The 27801-nt window shown below is 34.2% G+C and overlaps 5 protein-coding genes across 6 annotated transcripts; 2 read left to right on the forward strand and 3 right to left on the reverse strand.

Annotated features, from left to right (window-relative positions):
* Nucleotides 1-536: 536 nt before the first annotated feature.
* On the forward strand, nt 537-6048 carry LOC123722720. The gene is made up of 3 exons (XM_045685225.1): nt 537-879; nt 1939-2063; nt 5822-6048. Exons 1-3 carry the CDS (start codon nt 537-539, stop codon nt 5981-5983), a joined length of 630 nt encoding a protein of 209 aa, XP_045541181.1. The 3' UTR covers nt 5984-6048.
* A 1330-nt stretch (nt 6049-7378) lies between these two features.
* LOC106717154 (ribonuclease H2 subunit C) lies at nt 7379-9068 on the reverse strand. The gene is made up of 4 exons (XM_045685407.1): nt 8844-9068; nt 8622-8749; nt 8250-8354; nt 7379-7483 (listed from the first exon to the last, which is right to left on the reverse strand). Exons 1-4 carry the CDS (start codon nt 8995-8997, stop codon nt 7469-7471), a joined length of 402 nt encoding a protein of 133 aa, XP_045541363.1. The 5' UTR covers nt 8998-9068; the 3' UTR covers nt 7379-7468.
* Nucleotides 9069-10043: 975 nt separating this feature from the next.
* On the forward strand, nt 10044-14626 carry LOC123722721. The gene is made up of 6 exons (XM_045685226.1): nt 10044-10194; nt 11582-11930; nt 12766-12981; nt 13631-13783; nt 13919-14085; nt 14618-14626. The coding sequence occupies exons 2-6, from the start codon at nt 11591-11593 to the stop codon at nt 14624-14626; spliced, it is 885 nt and encodes a 294-aa protein (XP_045541182.1). The 5' UTR covers nt 10044-10194; nt 11582-11590.
* A 1233-nt stretch (nt 14627-15859) lies between these two features.
* LOC106717238 (dorsal-ventral patterning tolloid-like protein 1) lies at nt 15860-21880 on the reverse strand. 2 transcript variants are annotated; one of them, XM_045685383.1, is made up of 9 exons: nt 21731-21880; nt 21072-21256; nt 19884-19971; nt 19766-19812; nt 18048-18270; nt 17667-17842; nt 17297-17447; nt 16737-16876; nt 15860-16067 (listed from the first exon to the last, which is right to left on the reverse strand). In XM_045685383.1, the coding sequence occupies exons 1-9, from the start codon at nt 21834-21836 to the stop codon at nt 15918-15920; spliced, it is 1266 nt and encodes a 421-aa protein (XP_045541339.1). In that variant the 5' UTR covers nt 21837-21880; the 3' UTR covers nt 15860-15917. The 2 variants fall into 2 exon arrangements, with proteins under 2 accessions (XP_045541339.1, XP_045541340.1); XM_045685384.1 differs by lacking the exon at nt 21731-21880 and adding an exon at nt 21452-21481.
* A 1853-nt stretch (nt 21881-23733) lies between these two features.
* Nucleotides 23734-27554, reverse strand: LOC106717218 (cleavage and polyadenylation specificity factor subunit 5). The gene is made up of 4 exons (XM_045685376.1): nt 27187-27554; nt 26009-26120; nt 24855-24945; nt 23734-24306 (listed from the first exon to the last, which is right to left on the reverse strand). The coding sequence occupies exons 1-4, from the start codon at nt 27411-27413 to the stop codon at nt 24059-24061; spliced, it is 678 nt and encodes a 225-aa protein (XP_045541332.1). The 5' UTR covers nt 27414-27554; the 3' UTR covers nt 23734-24058.
* Between the last annotated feature and the right edge of the window lie 247 nt (nt 27555-27801).

Raw genomic sequence — 27801 nt, forward strand, 5'->3', positions numbered from 1 at the left:
TTAAGGGTGTTCGCGCCCGAGATGCGGGCAACCCTATAAGCGGGCGGAGCGGCGTGCGGGGAAGAAACGTCACTCAAAATCTCAACCGGCTGCCGATGCATACGCGCACCGTATAATTTGTCTTTTTGCAACTTTGTAATCCGAAAATAAACCATTAAAACCAACCATCTGTGTTTGGCCTAAACAATTGGTCCATCGAGCCTCAACAATCAACAACGAAAATACAGTCCACTCATTTAATACGTTTGGAGCGAACGAAGTGCAGCAAATTATCGCGACATCGGCTCAACGGCCGCCGGAGTCAAACTTCAGACATCAAGACAAAGGAAGTACCGTGTGGACAGGGGAAGATAAAGTGAGTTCGTTCCATATTTTCCCTTCTAAATCCTCTATAATTGGCTTCCTATTGTGTTAATTGTTCAATTTTACGCTTATGCATTTACGAGCGCCTAATTACCATATAGTGAAGTACCCACTTTTTTTTCTTTTTTTTTTTTCGTAATTCTTATCGATAATTTTTTCCTTTTAATTCAACAATGGCCCAACTAGATGTTTTAATTCGCAAACGTAGTGGCATGAAAGCCAAACTTACAAATTTCTCCAATTATATTAGCTCAATTGGCGCTTCCGGCATAATCTCCGAACTTCAACATGAATTACAATGTCGATTAAATAAATACGAGGCATTATACGATCAATTCGATGAATTACAGGTGGAGATTGAGGTGTGTTCCGACAAGCCAGAGGACGAATACGAGGAACGTTCAAAATTCGAAGAGCGTTATTACGCGCTGATGGCGCAAGCGCGCAATCTGCTGTGCAGCGATGGTGCAGCAGATGACGGCCGCTCTGTTGCAGGTTCGATATGCAAACAAGCAGGTGAATCATTCCAACACAATTTTATTCGCTTACCTAAAATTGATTTACCTCGCTTTCATGGTAGTTATCAGTGCTGGCTTGAGTATAGGGATACATTTTTATCATTAATTCATAGTAGTGCTTCAATCGATAACATAAGCAAATTCCACTATTTACGCGCCTCGCTCTCGGGTGCGGCGCTCGACATTATTACGAACATAGATTTTAAAGGTGACAATTATTTAATGGCGTGGCAGTTGCTATGTGATCGATATGACAATAGTCGTCTATTAGTGCATAATCACGTGCAGGCATTGTTCAATGTTGAACAGGTTGTCAAAGAATCGAGTCTTTGTTTACGTCGTTTGCTTGATACAATTAATAAAAATATTCGAGCGTTAAAAACATTGAACGAGCCGACGCAATATTGGGATACGCTTGTAGTTTACATCATGTCAAACAAATTAGACGTAGTAACCGGTAGACATTGGGAAGAATATCGTAATGGCTTATCGAAACCGCCTTCTTTACAACAATTTTGCGACTTCATTAGTAACAAAGCTGATTTATTGGAAACAATTGAAAATAAACAGAATACAAATGTAAATAAAACAATTTCGAAAAATAATAGTTACATAATAGCATCTAACATAAATAATAATCGTTTCTTTGAACAATCAAAACATAACAACATTAAATCTTATAATTTGTCATGTCCCTTATGTTCTAAAAATCATCTTTTGTTTACATGCGAACATTTTCGTAGTTTAACGGTTGAAGAAAGATTAAAAAAGGCGAAAGAGTTAAAAATATGTTTTAACTGTTTGCGTCCCGGACATGGTACTAAGCGATGTAGATTAACGCATTGTAAGTATTGCAATAGTAAACATAATACGCTTTTGCACACCGAAGAGTCAAAGCCTACTTCATTTCAAGACCCAATGCCTAGTAGTTCTAGTGTTGCGTTGCCTATTAATCATTCATCATCATCCATTGCTCTCGCCAAAGAAAATAATATCGTTTTGTCGAGTAATGCTCCTATACAACTTACTACTTCTACGCATGTTTTACTGTCCACAGCTATGGTGAAAGTGATTGACGACAACGGCAACAGCATGGACGCACGGCTTCTACTCGATAACGGCAGTACGGCAAATTTTATAACGCAGTCGCTTTGCAGTAAACTAAAATTATCTACACGTTCCGTAAGTTCTGAAATTAATGGCATTAATAATCAATCGTTAACTAGTACACAAGCTTGCAACTTAACAATCGAGTCCCAATGTCGTAGGTATAAAGCGAATATAGAATGTTATATTTTACCGGAGATAACTAAAATACTTCCCTCTACTATTATAGACATCAGTCAACTTTCGTTGCCCTCAGATCTACATCTAGCTGACCCTTCGTTCAACATACCGTCAGTAATCGACATTCTCGTCGGGGCTGAAGTTTTCTGGGATGTTATATGTACTAAATCAATTAACCTAGGCAAAAACAAACCTAAGTTAGTTGAATCAAAATTAGGTTGGATTGTTACAGGCCAACTACCAATACAGACAACATCAAATTTTACGCATTCTTGTAATTTGTCGATTAGAGATCTTGACAACAATTTGAAAAGGTTTTGGGAACTCGATTCCGTCGCTTCGAGCCATGCCCTGTCTAGTGAAGAACGAGCTTGTGAGGAAAGCTTTAACTTGAATACTATCCGTGACGAAGACGGTCGATTTATTGTAACGATACCATTAAAAAATAATACTAATGTCTTAGGTGAGTCATATGAAATGGCGCAACGTCGTTTTTTATCATTGGAACGTCGATTTCAACGTAATCCTGTCTTCAAAGAACGATATATAGCATTTATGCAGGAATACGAACGTTTGGGTCATATGACTGAAAACAACACGCGTAATACTTCTGAAGCAGAGTCTAATATCGAATACTTTTTGCCGCACCATGGAGTCACTAATGATGCTAGTACAACAACAAAATTTCGTGTAGTTTTTGATGCATCTGCTCCAACCTCGTCCGGGCTATCATTCAACGACATCCAAATGGTAGGACCCACTATACAAGACGATCTTCTTTCGATTTTGTTGCGTTTTCGTCAACATAAGTATGTCATATCGGCGGACATTGAAAAAATGTATAGAGCTATTAATGTTACACCTAATCAACGCAGTCTACAACAAATAATTTTTAGGGAGAACAATAAGTTACCGCTCAAAACATACAAACTCAACACGGTAACTTATGGCACCGCGTCAGCTCCTTATTTGGCCACAAAGTGTCTAAGCAGCCTAGCGTCAAGCGCGTCGAATGAACAAGTTAAACGGTCAATTTTACAAGACTTCTATGTGGACGACTACCTTAGTGGCGGCGACACCATACCACAGGTAGTGCAATTAAGTATGGAAGTACGTTCTATTTTATCTTCGGCGAAATTTCATCTTCGTAAATGGAAATCCAATAGCCCGGAGGTATTAGCCCAGGTTTTAGGTGTTTCAAGCTGTGAGGATAGTTTAAACTTCGCAGAAAATAAAGATACGCCGCATAAAACCTTAGGTTTATTTTGGTTATGCAATTCAGATTATCTTTCTTTCTCTGTTAATATAGACTTGAACAAGCAGGTAACGAAACGTATTATGTTGTCAGTAATTAGTCAAATTTTCGACCCTTTAGGTCTTGTAGGTCCGTGTGTTGTTGAAGGCAAAATTTTATTACAAGGTCTTTGGTTGATAAAGTCTGATTGGGATGAACAAGTACCAGAAAAAATAAAAACACTTTGGACATCCTTCTCAAGCTCTCTATTACATCTTAATAATTTACAGATTCCCCGTTGGGTGTTGTCTGATAAAGCGTGTTTATATGAGCTTCATATTTTTACAGATGCCTCGGAAAAGGCGTACGGGTCTTGTGTTTACGTGCGTTCGATAGATGAGCAAAATCAAATAATGGTTAGATTATTAATCTCTAAAAATCGCGTAGCACCGATCAAGCCTACAACTATTCCACGGTTAGAGCTTTGTGGGGCATTACTAGGAACTAGACTATACATAAAGGTTATAAATGCTCTAAATTTACCAATTACAAGGTGTTATTTTTGGTGCGATTCAACTATTGTTTTACGCTGGTTATCTATGCCATCGCATTCATTAGATCCGTTTGTGCGCAACCGCGTTCATGAAATACAAGAGAGTACTGCTGACCATTCGTGGAGATACGTTTCGTCTGGAGACAATCCTGCCGATTTAGTATCACGAGGCGTGAAGGCTAATAACATTGGGGAATGTACGTTGTGGTGGTCAGGACCTGAGTTTTTGGTAAAGTCCGAAAATGATTGGCCAAAAATGCCATCTTCGGAATCTACTTACCATTACAACGAATCACAACTATTAACTACGGCAACTTTAAATCACGAGTCGGTGTTTCGATCGTTAATTAATAAATTTTCTAACTTCAATCGTCTTGTAAGAGTAATGTCATATGTTCAACGTTTTGTGTATAACCTTAAAAACAAAAATAACAAAAGAATCGGTTTACCTACGAAGGACGAATTAGATCAGGCCTTTAAGGTCGTAATGCAGAATGCCCAAATTGATATGTTTCCCGATGAATATGTCTTGCTACAAAAGGGTAAATCGTTACCTCGTAAGAATAGACTTGCGTCGTTGAGTCCGTTCATGGACAATGACGGTATCATACGTGTAGGCGGAAGGCTTGAAAACTCACCGTACGAATATAATATAAAACATCCTATTTTGCTGTGTAGTAAACATCACGTCACTAAAATATTATTTCAAAAATACCATCTAGATTTATTGCACGCAGGGCCTCAACTGCTTTTAGCAAATATTCGTCAAGTATAATGGCCCTTAGGGGGCAGAAAGCTTTCTAGAGTAATCGTAAAAAAATGTTTAAGATGTTTCAGATATAAAAATACAACTATACAACCTGTCATGGGACAATTGCCAATTTCTCGTACTAACTTAGAATTTCCATTTTTACATTGCAGTGTCGACTATGCCGGACCAATACTGATAGCTGACCGGAAAGGGCGAGGTTGTAAGCTTATAAAATCATACGTGTGTATTTTTGTTTGCCTTGCAGTCAAGGCTGTGCATATCGAGCTTGTTACAGATCTGACCAAGGAAGGCTACATGTCAGCTTTGAACCGTTTTGTGGCTCGTCGGGGCAAACCTCAGTCCATTCTGTCAGACAACGCTACGAACTTTGTTGGTGTTTCCAAGGAGTTGGAACAATTTTTACAGACTTCAAACCTGCCTTCGGAGGTTGCTCAGCAGGGCATTCAATTTTCCTTTGCCCCTCCATATTCTCCCCATTTTAACGGAATTGCTGAAGCAGCGGTTCGTTCTACCAAATACCATTTAAGGCGCTTGATTCAAATGACTAACTTTACATATGAGGAACTTGCAACTTGTCTAACTCAAATTGAAGCCGTTTTGAATTCCCGTCCGCTTACCCCTCTCTCATCTGATCCCACTGACCTCTCTGCTCTTACTCCTTCTCATTTCTTAATCGGACGAACTCTCTTATCTGTACCTTATCCACAGGTTACAAACATGAAGGTCGAGCATTTGCAGCGTTATCAAAGAATCAATTATATAAAGCAGCATTTTTGGAAGCGGTTTTCTAAAGAATACGTCTCTTTACTTCAAACAAAAACTAAATGGTTCCATTCAACAGGACAACTATCTGTCGGAACTCTTGTATTATTGAAGGAAGCAGGTCAACCTCCTCTACTGTGGCCATTGGGACGAGTCACCAAAATTTATCCTGGCGTCGATGGAGGCTCAAGAGTGGCAGAACTAAAGATGAAAGGAAAAACTGTTCTACGGAGCTACAAAAACATCTGTCCTCTTCCCTTGGACTAGAACCTTCTCGTCACTCTGCTACCACAACTCTTCCATTACAACCACTTACATCTGTTTCTTCACAGCCGTGGGCCCATCACACTGCTTCTTTGAACAAAGGTGTTCAACCCGGGGAGGATGTTCGCGCCCGAGATGCGGGCAACCCTATAAGCGGGCGGAGCGGCGTGCGGGGAAGAAACGTCACTCAAAATCTCAACCGGCTGCCGATGCATACGCGCACCGTATAATTTGTCTTTTTGCAACTTTGTAATCCGAAAATAAACCATTAAAACCAACCATCTGTGTTTGGCCTAAACAAAGGGTTAAAGAAAAAAACATTTAGTACAAAATTTATTTTTCTTAATAATTTATACAAAAATTCATAATTTCTATATTAATGCATAGTATACAAATGTGATAAAAACAAATAAAAAAACATAGGACCACTTTTTAAAAAAATATTTAAATAAAAGTTTAGTCACGAGTCAAAGTCCCGCGTAAACCCGATCAACTGTCATGGCGTGTTGTGACGTCACAGCGTGTTGTAGAGCCGTAAAGCCGCGTTCACATTTGCCTGACGTGTTGTGTCGTGATGCGTCAGAAAGGTATCGGTCTCATACAATTAATATGGTTGCGTGCACACTTCTCTGACGCAGTGTGTCGTGATGGCTTGTGTCGTGTCGCGTCAGTAGCGATCCCGGTCCGCGTCAGTTGGGTGAGGTGCGGGGGACGGCGCAGCGACACGACACAGCGGGTCGGACTAGTGTGCACGCGCACGTGTCGTGTTGTGACGCGTCAGAAGGTATGGACGACGAGCTGATCGAGTACGTACGACAATATAAAGCGATTTATGATACAAAATGTAAACAATATAAGGATCAATCTATTAAAACTAAACTATCTTTTTGTATTTACTGGATGTATCCAATATCTTCTTCTCTTTTTTTGTTTTATTAGAAGTGTTGCCAGTGCCAATAACTGGCATATCTTCTTCATAATCTAAATCCGAATCGGATGATTCATGAAAAAACATTGCGAATGTGTAAACTCTCCGAGAGCTATAACGGAACTGATTAAAAATGCGTCATAACGCGTCACATAGATGTGCACAGTAGCCATCACGACAGAAAGCATCACGACACGACACGTCAGGCAAATGTGAATGCGGCTTAACTCTGTATGTTGTGTCACTGAATACTGAACTGTGACGTCACACTTTCTGATTATTGTTTCCTATCACATTACTGAATGTCAAATATGAATAAACTTAATTTATAAAAATATCTATTATTTTAATAATTATTGTTGTTTTTGTCATCTTTGTAAGGGCCTTGTCATACTAGCGGTTTGCGAACGGCTTCGGGGCGGAGCGGCCGCGCAGCGAATATGTCGCGGACGCGCAACGGAACCGCCCTCTTTCCCTCCCCGCCCTTTTCTTATAAGGAAAGGATGGGAAGGGGAGGTGGATTTGATGGAGGAGGAGATGTATAGAAAGGTTAAATATTCTCTTTTTGTGCATCTCCTCCTTCGTCGATTGAGTGTAGGCAACGCATCTGCAATTGCGAATGTCTATGGGCAGCGGTCGCTTCGCCATTTCGACGAATTCATGTGGCCGCTTGCTCGTTTGCCACCTTGTAATATAAAAAAAGGATTGTGGTCTCAGAAACCTATGCTATCTACAATAATTACATTTATTTTACTTAGTTAATGAAATCTTACAATTTCATACCTTTTCAATCACCATGTATCTGAAAAGAAAAACTTTATTTGAACTAGATATGAAATAAAAAAACATAGTCATATATACAAATTTTTTTTTACATTTCATTGAAATATATTGATGCTGTATGTGCTACTTCACACAGTAACATTAACCCCGTCAAATTTCGTGTTCAAACGTTTATACAATTTTCTTAAAAAGGGTCACACCATTTTCTTCTCATATTGATGATTTTAATTTAATTACTAGCTGTTGCTCTCGAATGTGACCGCACAGAATTAACAAAAAAATCATAAGTAGTCTATGTGTTCCTTCAGACTATGTTCTACATCTGTGACAAATTTCATCAAGATCCGTTGAGCCGTTCAGAAGATACATTCGCATTTATAATATTAACTAGCTTTTACCCGCGACTCCGTCCGCGCGGAATAAAAAAAAAATAGAAAACGGGGTAAAAATTATCCTATGTCCTTTTCCTGGTTCTAAGCTACCTGCCCACCAACTTTCAGTCAAATCGATTCAGCCGTTCTTGAGTTATAAATGGTGTAACTAACACATCTTTCTTTTATATATATAGACGAGAATTTTATATATTAGACTATCTTTTACCCGCGACTCCGTCCGCGCGGAATAAAAAAAAATAGAAAACGGGGTAAAAATTATCCTATGTCCTTTTCCTGGTTCTAAGCTACCTGCCCACCAATTTTCAGTCAAATCGATTCAGCCGTTCTTGAGTTATAAATGGTGTAACTAACACAACTTTCTTTTATATATATAGATAAGATTTTACTCACCGCGTCAGCTATGTCCATCCATTCAAAACCTTTAACTATGTTATCATTCTTTGATGGTTTCTTATCCCAATTCCAATATACAAACTCTTTAAAACCACCAGCAACCTAAAAATATATATCATCAGCTCACTATATGTCCCCACTGAAGGGCTCGGAGCCTACCCTGAGTTAGGGGTGACTAGGCCATTGTCAACCACGCTGGCCCAGTGCAGGTTGATTGAATTCACACATATATTTGAAATACATTCAGCAGTCATGTCTTAATTCAATTAATTCTGTAGCATATTTTTCACACAATCCATACATACTTATACACAATTTTTAATTATCAGTCAAGACATAATATAAAAAAAATTTGGTAATGTCTCTAACCTGAAATCTTCTATCAGCATCCTCGGCCAATGGTTTCTTAGCTTCAGTAACAAGTACAGCTCTGTATCCATTAGGCAGACTCATTCTAACACCATCGAGATGATGTCCTCGAAAGGTTCCAGTTAATTCTAACAATAGAAATAAAATATATAATACATTAGGGTCGATAAGGGAAACATGTCGCTTTAAAAGACGTGTTATTTATTTCTAAAGATTAAATACCTCCATGCTCGTTTTCTGTAACGTAAGGTTCGAAATATTTTTCTACGTTCGCATTACCATCCGATTCTATCTTGCATGGGACGTAATGCGCTTTTTGTTTTACCTGTTCTGAATTATTACTATCTTTTAAATTGTTTTCAACTTGAATGGACATTATAGAAGACAATAATATTGTTTATTTATTAATTAAAATCAACAATTATCAATAAACTATTTGACAATAATGAATTTGCCGCCAAAATTGGTAAACTGTCAGTCACATGACACACGTTTCGATACACCCGAAAATGGAAACCGTTTACCTATTTACAATACGGTGGACTTATAAAAAATAAAATAACTTATGTCCGAACACAATAAAGTAACTATAAAATTTATCGAATAAAGTTCAAAAAAGTAAAGAAGATACTTCATTTTGCATTTGAGAAATACAAAATGTAGTTTTTAATCGACCACAGATTAAAGTTTCAATGGAAGCTGGACGTGTAAACGTGTAAAAGTTTTTCCGATTTATCTCGATACAATAAATCTTTGGCATCGATATCAAGAAAACCCAAGCTCAAATAAATAACCCGAATTTATACTCAATATTCTGAAAACTTTTTTGCTTCACTTACATGATCCAAATACAGGTTTCATACGGTTCATTAAAACGTGCACTACATAAAATAAAGTCCTTGATGTCGCAGATCGCAGTCAATTCATCAATAGCTTGTTAAAGGCATAAGGCCATTAAAAACGTTTGACCTAGTAACCTAAATATTTTTAGCTATAGTTTTCAGTTAAAATTCTACTAAAGAATTCTTTTAAGGATTTACTTGATTCATTAATTAAAACGGTGTTTTCTTGACTATGCAATGTTTGTTCCCATTAATTGCCACGAATGGATTTAATCGACTTATATGCCGGATATCGATTACGATTAAAGCGCTCTACTCCACTCGATTTTCCATTTCTTGTTTCGTTTAAGATTATAAAGCCTTTTGTGTGCCTCCTTTGCATGAATTAAAGCTTCCCAGCAAGGATTTTCCTGGGGTTATGTTGTGAACTTAGTGTTTCCAAAAACACAAATTCGTTAATCAAATTAAAGAACTACCTACCGATTATCAGTTAACGTTATAAATTAGATTAAAAATTTAGTTTGTGTATGAATCATTTACAAATTAACAATTTACTTTTACAAACTTAGTGTGACAAGGGTTCAACTAAATCTTGACGTTTCTCTTGTAAGAATATTTCTTTTTATTTTAGAAAGGATTAGAACATTGTTATCGACAGAATGGTACTTTTAGAGTAATTCTTCGATTGATGTTACAATTTATCGATGTGAAATCATTATCAGGAATATTTGGTAAGTAAATAATGAAACAAAAACGCGTTTTGTACTTATAACCGATGTTTTTTTAGAACACTGTTTTAAGTTCATAGAATTAACATGGTTTGGCATATTGCCCTATTTTGAAATGCAACATAAAAATGACTATTGCAATTATAACAAATCAATAAAATAGTAGTAACAAGGTGGCTACGTACAATTTTGCGTAGTTTAAACTTATTATTTTCGAGTGCAATATTATTTGGATTAAAATAAAATTTTATTTGCATATCCACTGATAAACATTTGTCTCATTTTACGAAAACAAAGGAATTCTGATTGTTTCAAATGTACATTGAGACTATGGAATTACATATTTGGTTACAACATAATTAATATGATTTAGTTTCATGGAAAATAGTCCATTTTATATTTATTTTAGGTGTTAAAAATGTAGATTTATGTTTATTTATGTTGTCTGACTCAAAAATTAAATAATAAGATAGTATATTTTTGAATTGTTGAAATTAAAGTCAATGGTAAAGAGCCAAAGGTTAGCATGGTCTGCACCTCTTAGAGAAGAATAGATAATGCTTTTATTCACTGATGATACATTTTTACATACAACTAGTTTTTTTTTTTACAATAAACAAAGAAAACTAATTTTGTAAAATAACAAGTTAGTAAGTAATAATAGCAGGTGACAATTACAGTGTTAGATATAAATGGGTTGGGGGAAGTTTGGGTGGTTTGATAGACTGTATAAATTTTTATATTTTTTCTTTTTATCTTAATAATACTAAGCATCCACATGAGCAAAGAAAATGTTTTTCTTTTCATGATCCTGCTCTGGTGTCCTTAGAAAAATAAAAATGTAATTTCAATCTGTCCAATGGGTTAGGGTCATATTTTTATTGAATTCATATACAACTAGTTGTCGCCCGCGCCTCCATCTGTACGAAATTAAAAAAAATCTAAGCCTGTGTTCTTCTAGACTAAGTACTAAATCTATGCCAAATTTCATCAAGATCTATTTAGCTATTTTGGAGATACCTTTCAACAAACATACATCCATCCACCTAAACATTTTCATTTATAGTAAGATGGAGACTCCCATACTATTTCCTTAAGCACATTCAAAATTAGTTTTGAAGAACCCTTACGATTACAATTCTCTAACTTGTAAACCCTCAACTTTATTTTTCACCATCTCAGTATATACAGAACCTAAGGGGGTAAGGTAAACCTGGTCAATTTTGGGAAACACTGATAACATAGAGGATAATTTTTTAGATTATTTAAATTTTCAGTTTCAATGCTTTTTGAAAGCAACTAATCAGATGTTAATCACAATATGTCCAGTTTCAGAACATCTAGAGGTATACATTGATTTTATATTTATAATATATTTTTTTCTTTTCAGATAAAAGTCATGGAATCACAAGAACAATTAAAAAAAGATCCGCCGGTTTTCGAGCGTAGTGTAATGTTAACACGTTTCAAATTGTCACAACAAAAACGACAATTAAAAGAAAAAGACAACGGACCATCAATAACGCAGGCAATAAAAAAATCACCAAAATCTTCGACAAAGAAGCAAAAACAATCACCGATAAAAAATAAAGAGAAATCACAATTGAACGGTGAAAAAAATGAATTTTATCCTAATAAATTGAAACGAAATAAAATAGTAAATAAGATAATATTGAAACCGAAGAATGATTTGAAAGTTATCAATTGGAATGATGTTAAAAGAAAAAATTTGCAGATGAGTAAGTAATTAACTATTATTTGTTAAGCCTAACTTACTTTAATAATATAAATGCAAAAGTAACTCTGTCTGTCTGTCTTGCTGTAAATCCAAAACTACTGAACCAATTTAAATAAAATTTGGAACACAGATAGTCTAGAGCTTGAGATAGGACATAGACGAAAAAAGGATTGTAAGGGGTTGAAATGGGGGATGAAAACATGTATGTAAATATGGTCATTTTGCAGCTAGAAGTTTGCAAGATATTTTTAGACTGTTAATTTGGTGTTTACCCTCAACGGTTTAAAACAACAAATGGGACTAGAAGTTTAGATGGATGGATGTTTGTTAGAATGTATCTCCGGAATTTGTCACAGATGTAGAACATAGTCTGGAAGAAAACATAGACTACTTATTAAATTGTATTTTTAAATTATAAATTTAACTGATATTGATTACTATCCATAGTTAAGAATTGAAATCTTCTATGTTGTGTATGCATACTTACTTTATTATATTAACTACAGTGTAAACTCTTTATAATGTTATCCTTTATAACAATAAACTCCCTGTAACATTGAAGTGAGCCCAACTTGGTCGATTTGCGTTAAAACCCACATATTGAAACACTCTTTATAGCGATACGCCATTCTCTATTACGAAGAAATGTGTTCATATTTGTAGACAGTAAATATTTATTATCGGTATTATTGTTTATGTTATGTTATCTTGTTAATTTGGTTGTTTTTTTGTTCACTCCATATAACGATAACTCTCTATAACGACAAAAATGCTCACTCCCTTGAGTTTCGTTATAAAGAGTTTACACTGTATGTCTATACTTTGACACTTTCCAGATATAAAACCTCAAAATAAAAAAAGAAAGAAAGGTCACAAACAATCAACATGTGATACAAATGAAGACATATCAAGTTCGGAGTATTCTGAGCTCGACTTTGATGAAGTGATACGGATGGCTGACCAGGATCTGGATGATGAAGACTTGATGGAGATACTGACCTGTCCTAGTCCAGTCTGGTGGGAAGAGCCCCCTGATGAAAAATATATGGAAGGTATGTCCATATAACATCTTATAGCAAACCTTGAGCCTTATAATTAGGGAATACTAGCTGTCGTCTGCGATTCCGTCCGCGCGGATTTAAAAAAAATTGTAGCTTGTGTTCTTCCAGATTATGTTTTACCATCCATCCATCCTTCCATCTACATATATAAACCGCATATTTATACAGGATTCATTTTTAATCACCAGATATCATCAAAAAAAAAATGACGTATGGTCCTCATTATTCTTTTTTTACTTTATATTGATAAATTTATTAACAAATTAAAATTATATTTTTTTTGCGAAAATGTTTCCATGACAATATGAGTAGGTATAAATATAAGGTAACTATTATTAAAAGCGTTATCTTTGTGTGTGTGAGCACGCACACTGATATATTTCTTGTAATCGAACAATAAGTAGTTTTTTTTAAATAATAATTATCAATTATTCTTTATCGTTTTTTTTTTATTTCATAAATATGACCAGTATCGACAAGTAATGTTCTATTTGTTCTTTTAATTAAAAAAAAAAACACTAGACTGATTGTATACCGATGACATTCAGGGTAAGAAGACGAATCGAATGACTTACATAAGTACAAACCAACCATTTTTAAATATTATAACAATATCAAATCCAAAATTATTTATTTCCAGGTCCAATAGTAATAAGAACAAACACATTAGAGTCAATGCCAGACCTTGCTTCAGAGTACAGAAGAAAACAAGCAAGAAAAAGAAAACCACAGAAGATTATATTAGAAAAAGAAGAATGTAAAACAAACAAATCAATAGAAAATTCATTACAAAGTAATATATTAAATAAAACATCTGATGTTAAATTTAATAATAAACGTGAGAAATTAGAAGATTTATTAAATACAATGAAAGCTAAAAGAAAAGAATTAAAAGATACAGATATATCAAAAGATATTGAAAATAAAGATGTTTCTGAAGAAATTAAGATAGAAAAAGATGAGTCAGTAGAAGATAAATCAGAAGTTATTGACATAACTGGAGATTCAACATATCTAGATATATCTCTATATGATAATGACATTTTAAAACATTTGGAAAATATTAAAATACCCATAGAGGATATAGAGCAAAAAGTAACTAATGAAAAAATCACTAATTCACCAAAAAGAAAAATATATAAACATAGAGTGTTTTATACGAAAAAATCTAAAAATATACAAAAAAATAAAAAAACTCAATTGAAAGTTATCGACATTAAGAAATTAACAAGAGATATGAAATCATTAGAACATATTAGAAAAACCAAAATACCGATACAACGAGAGAAAAAATCAACAAAAAATGAAAAATCACTGGTACATATTAAAAATACCAAAATATCAACACCACAAGAAAAAAAAGAAACAAAAAATGATAAAGTAATTATTAAAGATGAAAAAAATGATTATAAAAAATCATTAGAAACTTTTTATAATGAAAGGAAAAATAATGATTTATCAAATCAAGTAATACCATTAAAAATAAAAGAGGAAAATGTTACAAACGATAATGAAGAATACATAACTGTATTCGAAATTATTAATTCCGATGAAGACGCAGTAAAAAATTCGGAATCTCCAAAAACTGATATAAAAATAGAAAAAAAATGTGAAATTTCATCAATAGATGAAATAGATAAACACAAATTAAATTCTTATTACAAAAAATGTAAAAAATCAACGAAAAAAACAAAAAATAACTCACAGAAAACATCTAATAACTTAAAAAATATGGAAAAAGGGAAAAAAGTTTGCAATGACTGCAATTTAGATACGAAAAATTCTATTATAGTTCCAAGCACTAACGATATTAAATATTGTTTAAAATGCTCCTCAATTTTTGATGCGGATTCATGCAGTTATTGTATAAAAAAGGAAGAGAATCAGAAAGAATCGACATAAAAAAAATGTGTGCTCATATAAATTTATGTTTTTATCTAGTCTCTAAAATAGGTGTTTTGTCAGAAGTTAAACAATTTTTGTAGTGGGTTTTCATTGTATGTTACAAATAACAACGTAATACAAGTGACGACAGTGGAATTAAACTTAAATCGTGTTAAGAAAAAATCCGTGATTTTATAATCTATGAAGTAATAAACTATTAAAAAAAAGTGATTCCATAACGTTAAAAAAATACAATGACATTGAAGATGTATTTTTTCTTTATTTAATTTTTTTTTTCTTAATGTTATTTGAACAAAAAAAATATGTAAAATCTCCTTGAACAACGTATAATTGAAGAAAACTTGCTGGAAACGTATAATGTATTAAAAAAAAAACTATAATTATGGTATTTTTTACTATGTGTTTTTGCAACTTGATTTACTATGGTTAAAATGTTTATAAGCATTTTTTTTTTAATTTAAAAAATGTGATTTTTTCTTTAATTAAAATAACCAATCTTATTGAACTGTTTTTGTTACTAGTTTTCGATTCTTTTTTTGTAAATAGAGGTTTAGATAAATTGTGTAATATTTTTTTGGAATATAGGCAGGTACTATTATTAACATTATACAGCATTTTAATTTTGTAAAAAAAATTACCTACATAAAGTGTAAATTATTTTTTTAATAAAGAGCCCTATAATTCCGATACGCTTTAGGCTATATATTTTCACGACATTTAATTTAGGGGATGAATGAATTGAAAAAAGGGACAAAAAGTGCAAGCCAATAGAAGCAAAGATGGACGATTGCCAAGGTAATGGTAATTCTCAGGCAATGACGAAGGCCTTTGTCCTTAGTTGTCATTTGAGCATTTAATTTTTGACATTTGCAAACGAAAGTTTTACGCGATTTAAACAATAAAATAAAGTTTTTCTAAATAACAAAAATGAATACAATATCATATGGATAAAGCCGGACGGGAACTTAAAAAAACAAAATTAATATAATTTTATTTGCCAGTAAATTGATTTTACCAAATAATTAATTGTCAGCTGTCTTCTTCATAACCTCCAAATTATCTGACATTCTCTCTCTACATTGGTCTCTGTAGAGTAAATCTAGAAGTTTCCCATCAGAGTCGGAAGGTTGTGTTGCGTGACCCATAGACAATGTTCTCTGCCAGAGATGATCCTGGAAATATCAAAATATCTAGGAAATCTTCTGAGAGACAAATGGGGATCTATAAGAACGTACACCTTTTTCTAGCCTTAGAAGTAAAATGGATTTTCGTTATCAGAAATTATACAATTCTGCAAAGCATGAAGTTCTGTTAGGGCGTTACATCGCGAAATTAGCGAAGGGCAAACTACCATAGACATCTTACTCTTACTAATATTATAAATGCAAATTTTTAGATAGATGTTTGTTTGAAGGTATCTTCGGAACGGATTTAGATAAAATTTGCAAAGATGTAGAACATAGTTTGGAAGAACACAAAGGCTACTTATTACGTTTTTTTAATTCAGCGCGGACGGAGTAGCGTGCGACAGCTAGTCTTATATTAAAAGGAAGCCGATAACTCAAGACAGAAGAGAAATCCCTTACTATCGGTCCAATATGTTGCTAAATTCACTTCTTACCATCGTCTCATTATAAGAAAACTGAGGGATGGTGATGAGATCTAGAATTAATTGTTGAGAATCTTGTTATATGTTACTGAGGTTGATAAATATCTTGGCGACTCTGAACATCGTAGGAGTTGCTGCATAGTAGACAGTTTTAAGTGTAATGAGGCGTTAAGTTCGTTGGGAGAATACAGTGCACAGACTGAGCTGAATAGATGTATGAAAAACCGCATACCTGTAGCGGCTTAACACTTTGCCCGCCGAGGTCGCAGTCACCACACATGTAGTTGGCGGGCGCGTGCGTCACGCTTTCAAAGTCGTATGGGGTCGCGACCCAAGCCGACGCCGGGGCACGCTCGAAATGATGTTCTTTGCCTAACATTTTCGTGGATAAGAATAACTATTTATGTTATAGATCACTATAGACATATTTAGTATCTTCTTATTCTATTTTTAAGTTATATTTATGTGGCGTTGACACAAAGCAATGTCAAAAAAACAGTTTTGAAAATTCGTTTTTGAACTAAAACAGAACCCAACAATTCCAGGTTTTTTGCTAAAATCTATCACTGGTTTTTGTGTTAAAGATTCATATATTAATTGCCTTTCCCTTTTATAATAAACTTTCAAAAATACAAATCTAATATTAACCGAAAAAAAAAACATCTTAAGTGAGATTTATATATCTGGCAAAGTCCAGGTCTGGGTCGACAAGGCGCGAGATCGAGAACAGTTGGAGGCAAAAGCCTACTTCGGATCGTTGCGTCCCTCTTGTTAGTGAAATAAATAACAAACCTTTTTGTATTTTCCTCCAATCTATAGTGACATAATTGTCTCTATCGAACCTATTTGACATCATGGGAACCCCTAAAGCTCGCATAAGGTTCACCAGCACGTGTGCGGTATGGCCCGGAGCCCCATGCACCATAGATTCTAGATTTATAGTCTGTAACCAGGAAAGTACCATAGACTCTTAAGTTTATAGTCTATGTCTGGGAAAAGTACCGTAGCTTCTAGAATTCGCATTTGACCAACAAGTAAAATCTTGTTTTTCATGAAAAGTCTTATACACCATTCCAATAAGAACTAATTAATATCAGTTCATGGGAAAATATCGATTATTCTAGACTTGTCCTTGACATAACCTATGATTGGTTTGAATTACCTGCTTTCCTTCTCTAAACCCAAGTTGCGGGACTTCCTCCCCGTCGTTAGTGAACCAGATATAATTTTTAGGTGTTAACACTCCATCGCTGGTGACAATCTCTTGAAAGACAACACAACTGGCCAGTTCTATTGTGGTCATTGCGTATTTAAGAAGGGTATAATCTGGTTTTGTACCTAAAAAGTGTTTTCTACATGAGGACATGCAAGGGGTTGTAGGCAAAGTGTGAAACTTCGAAGAATTTCCTCTAATTTGTTTTTTTTTTTATCATCCTAGGATCCAGTATTGAAACGATAGGATATTATTTTCATAGAATAATTAGGTCGTAATATAAATTTATATACTGAGGGGGTATTTTAAAAAACCGTTCTAATAACTTACGTAATTTCTCATCAACACCGTACATAACTATAGCCAATGGCCATATCTTGTCTTTATAAAACTCCAAATTATCAGGAGTTAGTTGCAAGGGATCGGTAGTATCCCCCAGTCGTCTAGACGCGACTGAGCGTTGCGCTTGAGATCCGCACTCGACGTGGTAATGTGCATTTATATAGTTCCGATCTGGTGGCGAGAGGAGTGTTGGATGGGTCGAGTCTGCATCCTTGGGAATTAAATTGATTTATTTTCTGTGCCAAAAGCTAACATTTTTTATACCACCAATTGGGAGTGTGAAAAAAAATTAATGTTTATTTTTTTTATATATTTTAAAAACTTAATTATTAATTTTATCGATGTGTTACGTGAAAAACGAAAAATATATTTTTTTCAATTAATTACAAGCGATTTAAAAATAAAATATAGTCACGTGAATGTGAACGATAGCCACAATACTTGTGACGTCATAATGTTTCGCAAATTCATAATGGGTATGTTCCGATATGCACTGCGACCACTGTACAGTGTGACGTCAATTCAGTATACTGTGAAGCCGTCCGTCCCTTTATAGCCAGTTATACTGGTTACGATTTAAAACGGAACGCAATCCCGTTTACTTTCAGCAGCATTTTTTGACACAGCATTCAAATGAGTGTGTTCAAATTTTCTAGTACATTAAAAAAACTGTTTTGGAGTAGTGTCAAATTAAAAATATTTTAATTAATATGAATTGTAAATTGAATTTATAATATAATAACAGTAAGTACTTTTTCATAAAAAAGAATATGTTTTTCATTATCAACACAGTCTAATAAGGTTAATTTTTGCAATTCTTCCATTGTTTTATTTATTAATCCAAACTAATTACAGAACTTTAAAATTTTCTGATTAAACTGTAGCTTTGTTTATAAGACGTTAGGCACTCGAGTGGTTTTGACTGATCACGTGATCAAGGTACTGCGAGTACCTTACCTCGAAAACGCCAGTGCTCACAGTAGAATATGGCGGCGATTTATGACGTCATATATTTCCCTAGGGTATACTGGCAGTCCATAACAGAACGAATTTTTCTACAGTGATAGCACTGTGCAGTGCTCGCAGTGCATATCGGAACATATCCAAATGCATCGTTTACCGCAATTATACGTCAGCTGTCAAGTTGACAAAAAAACAGTATGACGTCACACGCGCTCAGATTTGTTCGGGAGTTCTCGGCGCGTCTTCGGTACTGGATTCAAAAATTAATTTTGATTTTGATATAACTTTTTAATTATTGCGAAAAATAAAAAAATAAAAATTGTTTTGCAATAAAACTTATAGATGATCTTTCCATTTTTCAAAGAAAAAAAAAAATCACACACTCAATTGCATGGAATTTAATGGGTCGGTAACCCTTGAAGCTATGTACTTAAGAGGAAAGATTTTTTGTTTATTTGTTTGTATTGAATAGGCTCAGAAACTACTGAACTGACTTGAAGAATTCTTTCACTGTTAGGAAGCTACACTATCTTCGGGTTACATCTTACTCTTACTAATATTATAAATGTTATGTTTAGATGGAAGTTGATGAATTTGGTACAGATGTAGAACACATAGGAATACTTGTAGTTTTTTTAAGTCCACGCGGAAAATGTCACGAACAACTGCTATTTCTTGTAAAATATAGCAGTAACTAATATCATAACGGTTCGAAATCCGTTATTTTAAAATTAAAAACTTACACGTTCTTGGAATTTCTTCACCAAATCATAGCTATTGATTGTCGAAACTGGAAAAATACATTAAATAAAACATTTTATCATTATTTTCTATTATAATCAAGTAAGAAAATTAACAAACCTGTTTGTTCGACGCTCGCTCTTAACATATCCATTACGATTCTAGCTATATCCTTTCTATTTATACATTTATAACCTATTGGCATATCCTGCAAAATAAATAGAATTAGCGTTGCTAGGCGTCCGGATAAAGCCGGACATAGGTAGGCTTTTTAATTGCGTTTCCGGCAAAATAAACGGTGTCCGGGTTGTCCGGCTTTTAACATTTCGCAAATGAGAGTGACCGAGCGCCGGCGACGAGAGTCGACCGACGGTCGTGAACGGCCTTTCTACAAAAATGTCCGGCCAAACTGGCGGGTCTGTCCGGCTATTAGGTTTGCGACCTGGCAACCCTAGCTAGAATTATAAGAGATGCATAGACTGCTCTAAGTAAAAAAGGCCTCAGTCAACAAGCCCAACTATCCTAAATGGCGGAATTTTATTAGTCGAAACTCTGACATAATATATGCGGGGAATGTGATAGGTCGATGTATAGCAAGCGTCGTGCGTGGACTCAGTTGACGAGTATATCACACGGTAGTGAAAATTAACGACTACCTACTTACGCATAACATCCTTAACGAATAATAACATTTCTACGAGCGCTATGGCATACGTGAACAGCAAAACAAAGTGAGTAAATCAATGGGTCCTATGTATAAGGGCCAAAGTAACAAATTGATGATTTTTACTTTTTTATATTAAAAGCTACCTCTTAGTTTAGTTAACATGCACAAAACAATATACACATCTGCAAGTGTAAATGTTATTTTTTGCTAAAGTAAAAGGACCTATGCGACCTATTTTCCTATATTGTTGTAGTTGAAACTTTGAAAGCCTCTCCTGTAAAGTTGTCAATTTACACATTGGACCTTATTTGTAGGAGCCATCGACATCTCTCGCATCTGGCGTTGCCAGGCGGATAAAGTCGGACATAGGTAGGCTTTTTGAATGCGTGTTCTGCCAAAATAAACGGTTGTCCGGCTTTTTAAATTTCCCAAACGAGAGTGTACCTATTAATACTGAGACAAAATTCTAAATAATACGTCCGACCTTTCTACCCAAATGTCCGGCCAAACTGGCTGGTCTGTCCGGCTAGTAGGTTTGGCGACCTGGCAACCCTACTCGCACCACGCATGCGAGTGATAACAGTTGTGCATCTCTATGTTTACCTTTATCGTAATTAGCTTTTAATAAAAATCTAACTTACAATAACACTACCAGTAAAATTGTATACACTTGGCGGACAATTTTTTCTCTTATCCGGATTATTTATAAAAAGTATCTTGTCTTTCTCGTCTGCTGTATAATTGTTGGGAGTGTAGAAGAATTTGACACAGATTTCATTTTGCAACTGGGATAATGTCGTAATGATTTCATCTTGAGAATGTACATCTAGAGAGAGAAATTATTATTTAAACATAAAACTCTACTCGACTGTACCTTGTACACTCAGGGAAAGAATAAGTATCGAATTACACCTAACTCGTCTAAATCGGTTCAGTCGTTTAAGATACAGGATGTTACAATGGAATTAAAATAAGAAATAAAAATGTTAAAATGTATAAACATTTTTTTGTTGATACATACAGATGTTCATAAATAAGCGCTCTTACCGTGCTTCCTCAGTGTCACTAAAACTTTATTATTATTGATGCAGTTTTTATCTTAATAATATTATAAATGCGAAAGTTATAGACGGATAATTATTAGAAGGCATCTCCAGAACTGCTGAACAGATTTTGATAAAATTTGTCACAGATGTAGAACATAATCTGGAATAACACATAGGCTACTTAATTAGTTTTTTTTTAATTCCGTGCGGACAGAGTCACGGGCAACAGCAAGTAATAAAATAATATTTTATACCATAATCTTTTTTATTAATCGCATAATGCACGACACCCTTCCTCCAAAGCTGGCAAGTGACGTAGCCCGAGCAAAACAACACAACGAATAACGAACGCATTTCCATAAATAATACAAAAACGTTAATGTTATTTTTATCGTAAAAATATAATTGAATTCATGGAAATCGATATCGTTGAAATAAAAAGGAACTAGCTTTTACCCACGACTCCGTCCGCGCGGAATAAAAAAAATGCACACAAGATAAAAAAGTTCCTATGTCCATCTCCTAGTTCTAAGCTACCTCTCCATCAATTTTCAGCTAAATCAGTTCGACCAATCTTGAGTTATAAATAGTGTAAATAACACGACTTTCTTTTATATATAGAGATAGATGAGAAATTCTTGGAAATTGTACACTCATTCGTATTATTGGTCGACCAAAATTCATGAACAATTTTTTTTAAATCACTTTATGCACTTCTCCACATAACCTAAAATTATGTTAAACACGTTCCTCATTTCGCACAATCACCTTAAAAAGGGGTACAAATTTTTAATTTCACATATTTATACATAGTGTACATACATACATACATAGTGTTATTGTTGATACTGGTCATATTTATAAAACAAAAAAGGGGAATCAACATCGCTGATTATTAAAAAAAAACTACTACAGCAAGAAATATATCAATGTGTGCACACACACACACACACAAAGATAACGCTTGTAATAATAGTTAACGTTAAATTGAACAGTTGAGCTGTGACTCAACAAGTAAATTGTCAACACAACACATCGCGATATATTATTACTGTGAGCCAATAAGCCGCGAGCTGTCTAATGACTCGTAGATCAAAGCTCGATACACAAATCGAAATTAAACTGAGCTGTGAGCCGTTTCACTGATCCGATTCACAGTCAGAAGTGAATTGATCTGCAGATCATCAATTTTATGCGAGTTATCCGTATTTATTTCAAACATTACTTTGTTATGGTAAGAAAAAAATACATTTTTTTACTATTGTTATTTTTTTCTATATATAAAAATTATAAAAATATTTGTATACAATTCATTAAATTACTATTTAATCAGTGTAATACATAATTAAAAATTGTATATAAATTTTATGGATTTTTTTCATTTGTACATTGTATTATATATTACATAATATAAATTATTTACATAACAATACACTAATATGACATAGAAACTTGTGTAGACAAAAAAATGTAAACTGTCATCTTTTTTTTTATTTCCCGCTAAAAAAAATCAGTCTATGGTTAATCTCATCACAGACAATATCACAGATTATTATTACTTAAACAATCTTAAAAATAAAACAATCTTCTTTCTTGAGGTAACAATAAATAAAACACGTTTTTTTTTAATTATTATTACTATACTTTAGTCAAATATATTTAAATACTAGACGACAATATGTTTTTTTTATCAATATAAAAAATACGTCACTTAATGTTATTTCAGGTTATTTGAAACGGACCACTAACTTGGTAAAGATTTTTTATACTTTATAATAATACTATTATTTGAAGAATGAAACTAAACAAATTACACATATTAATAAAATTGAAATGTCTGTATGTAACATAGAAAAAAATCTATGTATCTGTCTGTCGGTCGACCAGGATTTTGTCAGCACAGATTTAAAAAAACGTGTACTATAATATGCCCGAGTTCATCAGCTACTTTCCAGACAAAGTCCTGTCAAAATCTGTGCAAACATTCCGGAGATTATCGGGAACAAAGACGGCATAACGGACAGATAAACATCAGTTGCATGAATTGTCCGGTGAAATACAACGACCACACAGAAGACAGACGTGAAGTGGAAGTAATTCCAAGTACAGTCTGATGAGTGTAAGACGGAGAACTAAATTTAGTCCTCTTTCTCTTCCCACCCTTTTCTTATAAGGAAAGGATGGGAAGGGGAGGTGGATTCGTCGGAGGAGATGCATAAAAAGGTTAAATATTCTCTTTTTGTGCGTGTCCTTCGTCGATTGAGGGTAGACAACGCATTTGCAATTGAGAATGTCTATGGGCAACGGTCTCTTCGCTATTTCGGGGAATTCATGTAGCTGCTTTATTTTGCTGCTTAGATTTTTAATATCAATGCAATTTCTTAAATTATCTTTTAATATTACATACAGACACACCAAAACATAAAACAGGGGAAAATGTACACAAAATTGTGTTTTACAATAGTTACCGTAGGTCATCTAAGTGTGGTAATTTTAATATTTGCGCTGAGTAATTTTATATATCTTTTAATTTTAATACCAATTAATTGTGGTCCGTCCAAACAAATATAATAAATCAAACACTACATATAAACAAAATTAAACCTGCAAAGACTCTGAGATAGAGATGATATTATTGGACCATACCCTTGTGCATTATCATACAACTCAAATAACGGAGCAGCAACCAGCTTATAGTTCTTTGGCACAGCAAATAATGCACGATCTTGTAATTGAACTAGAAATAATCTCTTGTGCTCTTTAGGTTTAGTGATATGAGGTGGAATGTAAGGGTATTGTGGTGGTTCAAAGTTTGGTCTCCACCAATTACCTGAAAAGAAGTTATTTGATTACTAGTTGTCGCCTGCGAATGCGTCCGCGCAGGTTAAACAAGACTTAACAAGAAGCCTATGTGTTCTTCCAGACTATGTTCTACATCTGTGAAAAATTTCATCAAGATCTTTTGAGCCATTCCGGAGATTTCTAACAAACAACCATCTATCTAAACATTCGCATTTATAAGATTAGTAAGATTTTCATTTTACTTCTATCTAATCTTGGATAGATGGACATTTGTTACAAGGTAACTCCAAAACGGCATCATGGGCCTTGATGAAATTTTGCACATATGTAGAACATAGTCTGGAAGAACACATAGACTAAATATGATCCCGGAGATATGCCCAGTTCCTGTGGGATACATTTAAATTCCATATTTACTTTATAACTCTGCAATGGTTCAACACATGTTATTGAAATTTACCACAGAGCGGAGATTCTAAAATGGAAAAACATGGTACATGGGGACCTATAACATTACCATGTTTGCTGTCTCCAAGAGTGAAAGGGATGCTAATATATTGTTAAAAATGTTCTTACCTATAGTATCTTCAATAACCCACTCTTGTTTAACACCATCTTGTCTACCCAATGTCTCAGTTAACAGACGTTTTAGACCTTCAATTTCATCCTGAAATTAGAGATACTAAGTGTAAATAGGGTAGGGTAAGTAGGGTTGGCGACAGGCAGGCGGCCAGCTGTAAAAACTAAAGCTAAAACTTTAAGGTTTTATAACCTTGTGTGCCGACCCCATGTGAGTGGGAAAAGACCACAATGATGATGATACTAAGTGTAAATATTTACCATAGGTTTCTTAGACAGAAATCATCATTGTCATTTATTATATACTAGCTTTTACCCGCGACAACGTCCGCGCGGAATAAAAAATAGAAAACGGGGTAAAAATGATCCTATGTCCGTTTCCTGGTTCTAAGCTACCTGCCCACCAATTTTCAGTCAAATCGATTCAACCGTTCTTGAGTTATAAATGGTGTAACTAACACAACTTTCTTTTATATATATAGATAGATGGATTTATTTTGGTACAATTTAGTGTTCAAATTCATGATACAAACAAGTCTGTAATTAAAGCTATTCAAAAGGTAAAATTGTTTAGATAATTTTTTTTTAATAATTTCTTATATCCATTGAATTCAATACAATAATATACATCATACATATTTTAGGAAACCTCAGCCAAAAGAAACCAATAAAGCATTTCTTGCCAGAGTAGTTGTGGCATGGAAGAAACTCCTAGAGCAGTGATTCTCAACCACTGTGCCACGGTACTTTTGTGTGCCGCCAAATTTTGACTTTCGCTGACTTGCTGCACACGCACACTGTGTCTGTATTTCTTCGCATAAAAGAACAATGACAGAAAAATAGTTGAAAAAAATTAGCGTCTAGAAATGTCATATAGATAAAATTAATTTTATACAGTTGATAAACTATTTATGCAGTGTGTTGTAGTAAGTAAATAATTTTTATCTTTTTCTTTGTGTGCCGCCAAATTTTTAAATCATTAAATATGTGCCACAAAAAAAAAGGTTGAGAATCACTGTCCTAGAGAATGTAGTAATGGCTCCATCAATAAACTCTTTCAAAAACAAACTTTATAAAGAAGATGTCTACAAACTATTCAACACATGCATCAACTAGTTAGCTGAAAGTATGTGAATAAATAATAATAATACCTCTCCAGGATTCAGTTCACCACCAGGTAGTTTAAAGAATGCTGTGCCCAGTTGCAACAGCAAGACATGTGGTAATCCATGCTCATGTACCAATAGCACACCTTCTACCGATCTGAAATTAATCATTAAATTCTTTCAGCATTTTCATATTAGTTACATTTTGCAGACACTTGTTTTCCATCAACTTATAATTTTCATGAGTTCATAGCTTGTACGGCAGGTTCCCTGCATACTAAATAGTAGAGGATCATTATTTTTGCCTTTTTAAACATTCATCATCAGCTCACTATATGTCCTCACTGAGGGGCTGGGAGCCTACCCTAAGTTAGGGGTGACTAGGCCAGTCAACCATGTTTGCCCAGTGCAGGTAGGTCGACTTCACATATATCTTTGAATTTCTTCTTAGGTATGTGCAGGTTGTATCACAATGTTTTTCTTCACTAAAGAATGTTGAATAAATGTTCATTTATGTAAATTGGAAATCACATTGGTACATGACAGGATTCAAACCCAGGACCTACAGATTGCAAGTCAAGTGCTTAAATCCAGAGCCACCAACGCTCTTATTTAAATATTATAAGGTCGCACATAAATAACTAACGCAAATAAAAGACTTAAATCACTGAAATAGCAAAGTAATCACTTATCATATACATCTAAATTGCAGTTCTATAACCTTCTTATAAACAACAGAGAAGGGGACACACAAACAGGATCTATGGGGGTTTTTTATGTCAATTCCAATGTGACCATACCTTAAACAAGTAAACCAATTTTAAAGAATGATTGTCAATTCATCTGTAGTCAGATTTTTTAACAGAAATATGTTGGTAAGTACCATGTTACCAATATTCGATTCTTTGGAATATAAAAATGAATAAAATCTGATATTCTTCTCTTCTACTTCTTTAATAAACAGTTAACGTGTAATTTTTCCGATGTAGATATCGAAAAAAGTCGGTCTGATAATGTCTCACAAAAGTTTACATAATTTTATCCTAATCGTTCCCAGTTAAGTTAGTTTTTCGTAGTATATATTTTTTGTTAAAGTAAAATATAATTTATGAAATGAATAAAAACTATAGTTTGTTTGTACAATTTACAAGAAGCAAAAGAGCCTGCAATATATGTATCTTGTTTAAAAGGTATATAATACAGTTAGAAAACCGACAACTAACCTCCGCATTCCGATTTTGACAAATTCTTCCCGCATCCTCTGGAACCTTGCTGGTACCGAAGCATCCTTCTCAAACAATGGCTCCTTGGTCCCGAAAGTATAATTAGTTAGAGGATATAGGTTTATTGTCCTGTTTAGTGTTAAATTTCCAGTATTATGACTATTCTGATGTTGCACGCCAGGACGCACCGGCCACTGTTTCCCTGGTGGACCTTGCACAGCCGCCATTTCAGTTTAAATGTTACGTTTATATATTTTAAACAAATAAAGATGAACACAGTTTTAAAGTGACTAAAGTTTTTGGTTTATAAGTATGTGAAATTTCTTGAAATTTCAAATAACTCGAGCGTCACAAAACGAAACAGTCGGCCATTACACATAGAGTAAAAAATGTTTATAGCAGAGTGGCGTTTTTTTTCCACAGATACGGATACCAAAATACTCGTCGGGATCCGAAAACATTGTTAATTAATAAATTATTTAATGATTACGGGAATTGTCGAATTACTAAGGAAAAATAAGATTACCTTCACACGTTGCAAACAGATTTAAAAATTTATGAATTAAGGAAAAAACTTATGATGAAATGGCAATGCCATTAACAACTGACAACGAT

The sequence above is a fragment of the Papilio machaon genome, chromosome 29 (genome assembly GCF_912999745.1).
Source record: "Papilio machaon chromosome 29, ilPapMach1.1, whole genome shotgun sequence".
Classification (NCBI taxonomy): domain Eukaryota; kingdom Metazoa; phylum Arthropoda; class Insecta; order Lepidoptera; family Papilionidae; genus Papilio; species Papilio machaon.

Bases quoted from the DNA above. Each gene is read 5' to 3' on its own strand.
- LOC123722720 (XM_045685225.1), top strand. From the start codon at position 537: ATGGCCCAACTAGATGTTTTAATTCGCAAACGTAGTGGCATGAAAGCC. The intron at 880-1,938 runs GTGAATCATTCC...TACTGTCCACAG, and splicing joins TTCGATATGCAAACAAGCAG to CTATGGTGAAAGTGATTGAC. The intron at 2,064-5,821 runs GTAAGTTCTGAA...GTTTCTTCACAG, and splicing joins TAAAATTATCTACACGTTCC to CCGTGGGCCCATCACACTGC.
- LOC106717154 (XM_045685407.1), bottom strand. From the start codon at position 8,997: ATGTCCATTCAAGTTGAAAACAATTTAAAAGATAGTAATAATTCAGAA. The intron at 8,750-8,843 runs GTATTTAATCTT...TTCTATTGTTAG, and splicing joins TACAGAAAACGAGCATGGAG to AATTAACTGGAACCTTTCGA. The intron at 8,355-8,621 runs GTTAGAGACATT...ATATATTTTTAG, and splicing joins ATGCTGATAGAAGATTTCAG to GTTGCTGGTGGTTTTAAAGA.
- LOC123722721 (XM_045685226.1), top strand. From the start codon at position 11,591: ATGGAATCACAAGAACAATTAAAAAAAGATCCGCCGGTTTTCGAGCGT. The intron at 11,931-12,765 runs GTAAGTAATTAA...GACACTTTCCAG, and splicing joins AAGAAAAAATTTGCAGATGA to ATATAAAACCTCAAAATAAA. The intron at 12,982-13,630 runs GTATGTCCATAT...ATTTATTTCCAG, and splicing joins TGATGAAAAATATATGGAAG to GTCCAATAGTAATAAGAACA.
- LOC106717238 (XM_045685383.1), bottom strand. From the start codon at position 21,836: ATGGAAATGCGTTCGTTATTCGTTGTGTTGTTTTGCTCGGGCTACGTC. The intron at 21,257-21,730 runs GTATAAAATATT...TTCTCTCTCTAG, and splicing joins GATTAATAAAAAAGATTATG to ATGTACATTCTCAAGATGAA. The intron at 19,972-21,071 runs GTAAGTTAGATT...TTTATTTTGCAG, and splicing joins ATTTTACTGGTAGTGTTATT to GATATGCCAATAGGTTATAA.
- LOC106717218 (XM_045685376.1), bottom strand. From the start codon at position 27,413: ATGGCGGCTGTGCAAGGTCCACCAGGGAAACAGTGGCCGGTGCGTCCT. The intron at 26,121-27,186 runs GTTAGTTGTCGG...GATTAATTTCAG, and splicing joins GTCAAAATCGGAATGCGGAG to ATCGGTAGAAGGTGTGCTAT. The intron at 24,307-24,854 runs GTAAGAACATTT...ACTTCTTTTCAG, and splicing joins GGTTATTGAAGATACTATAG to GTAATTGGTGGAGACCAAAC.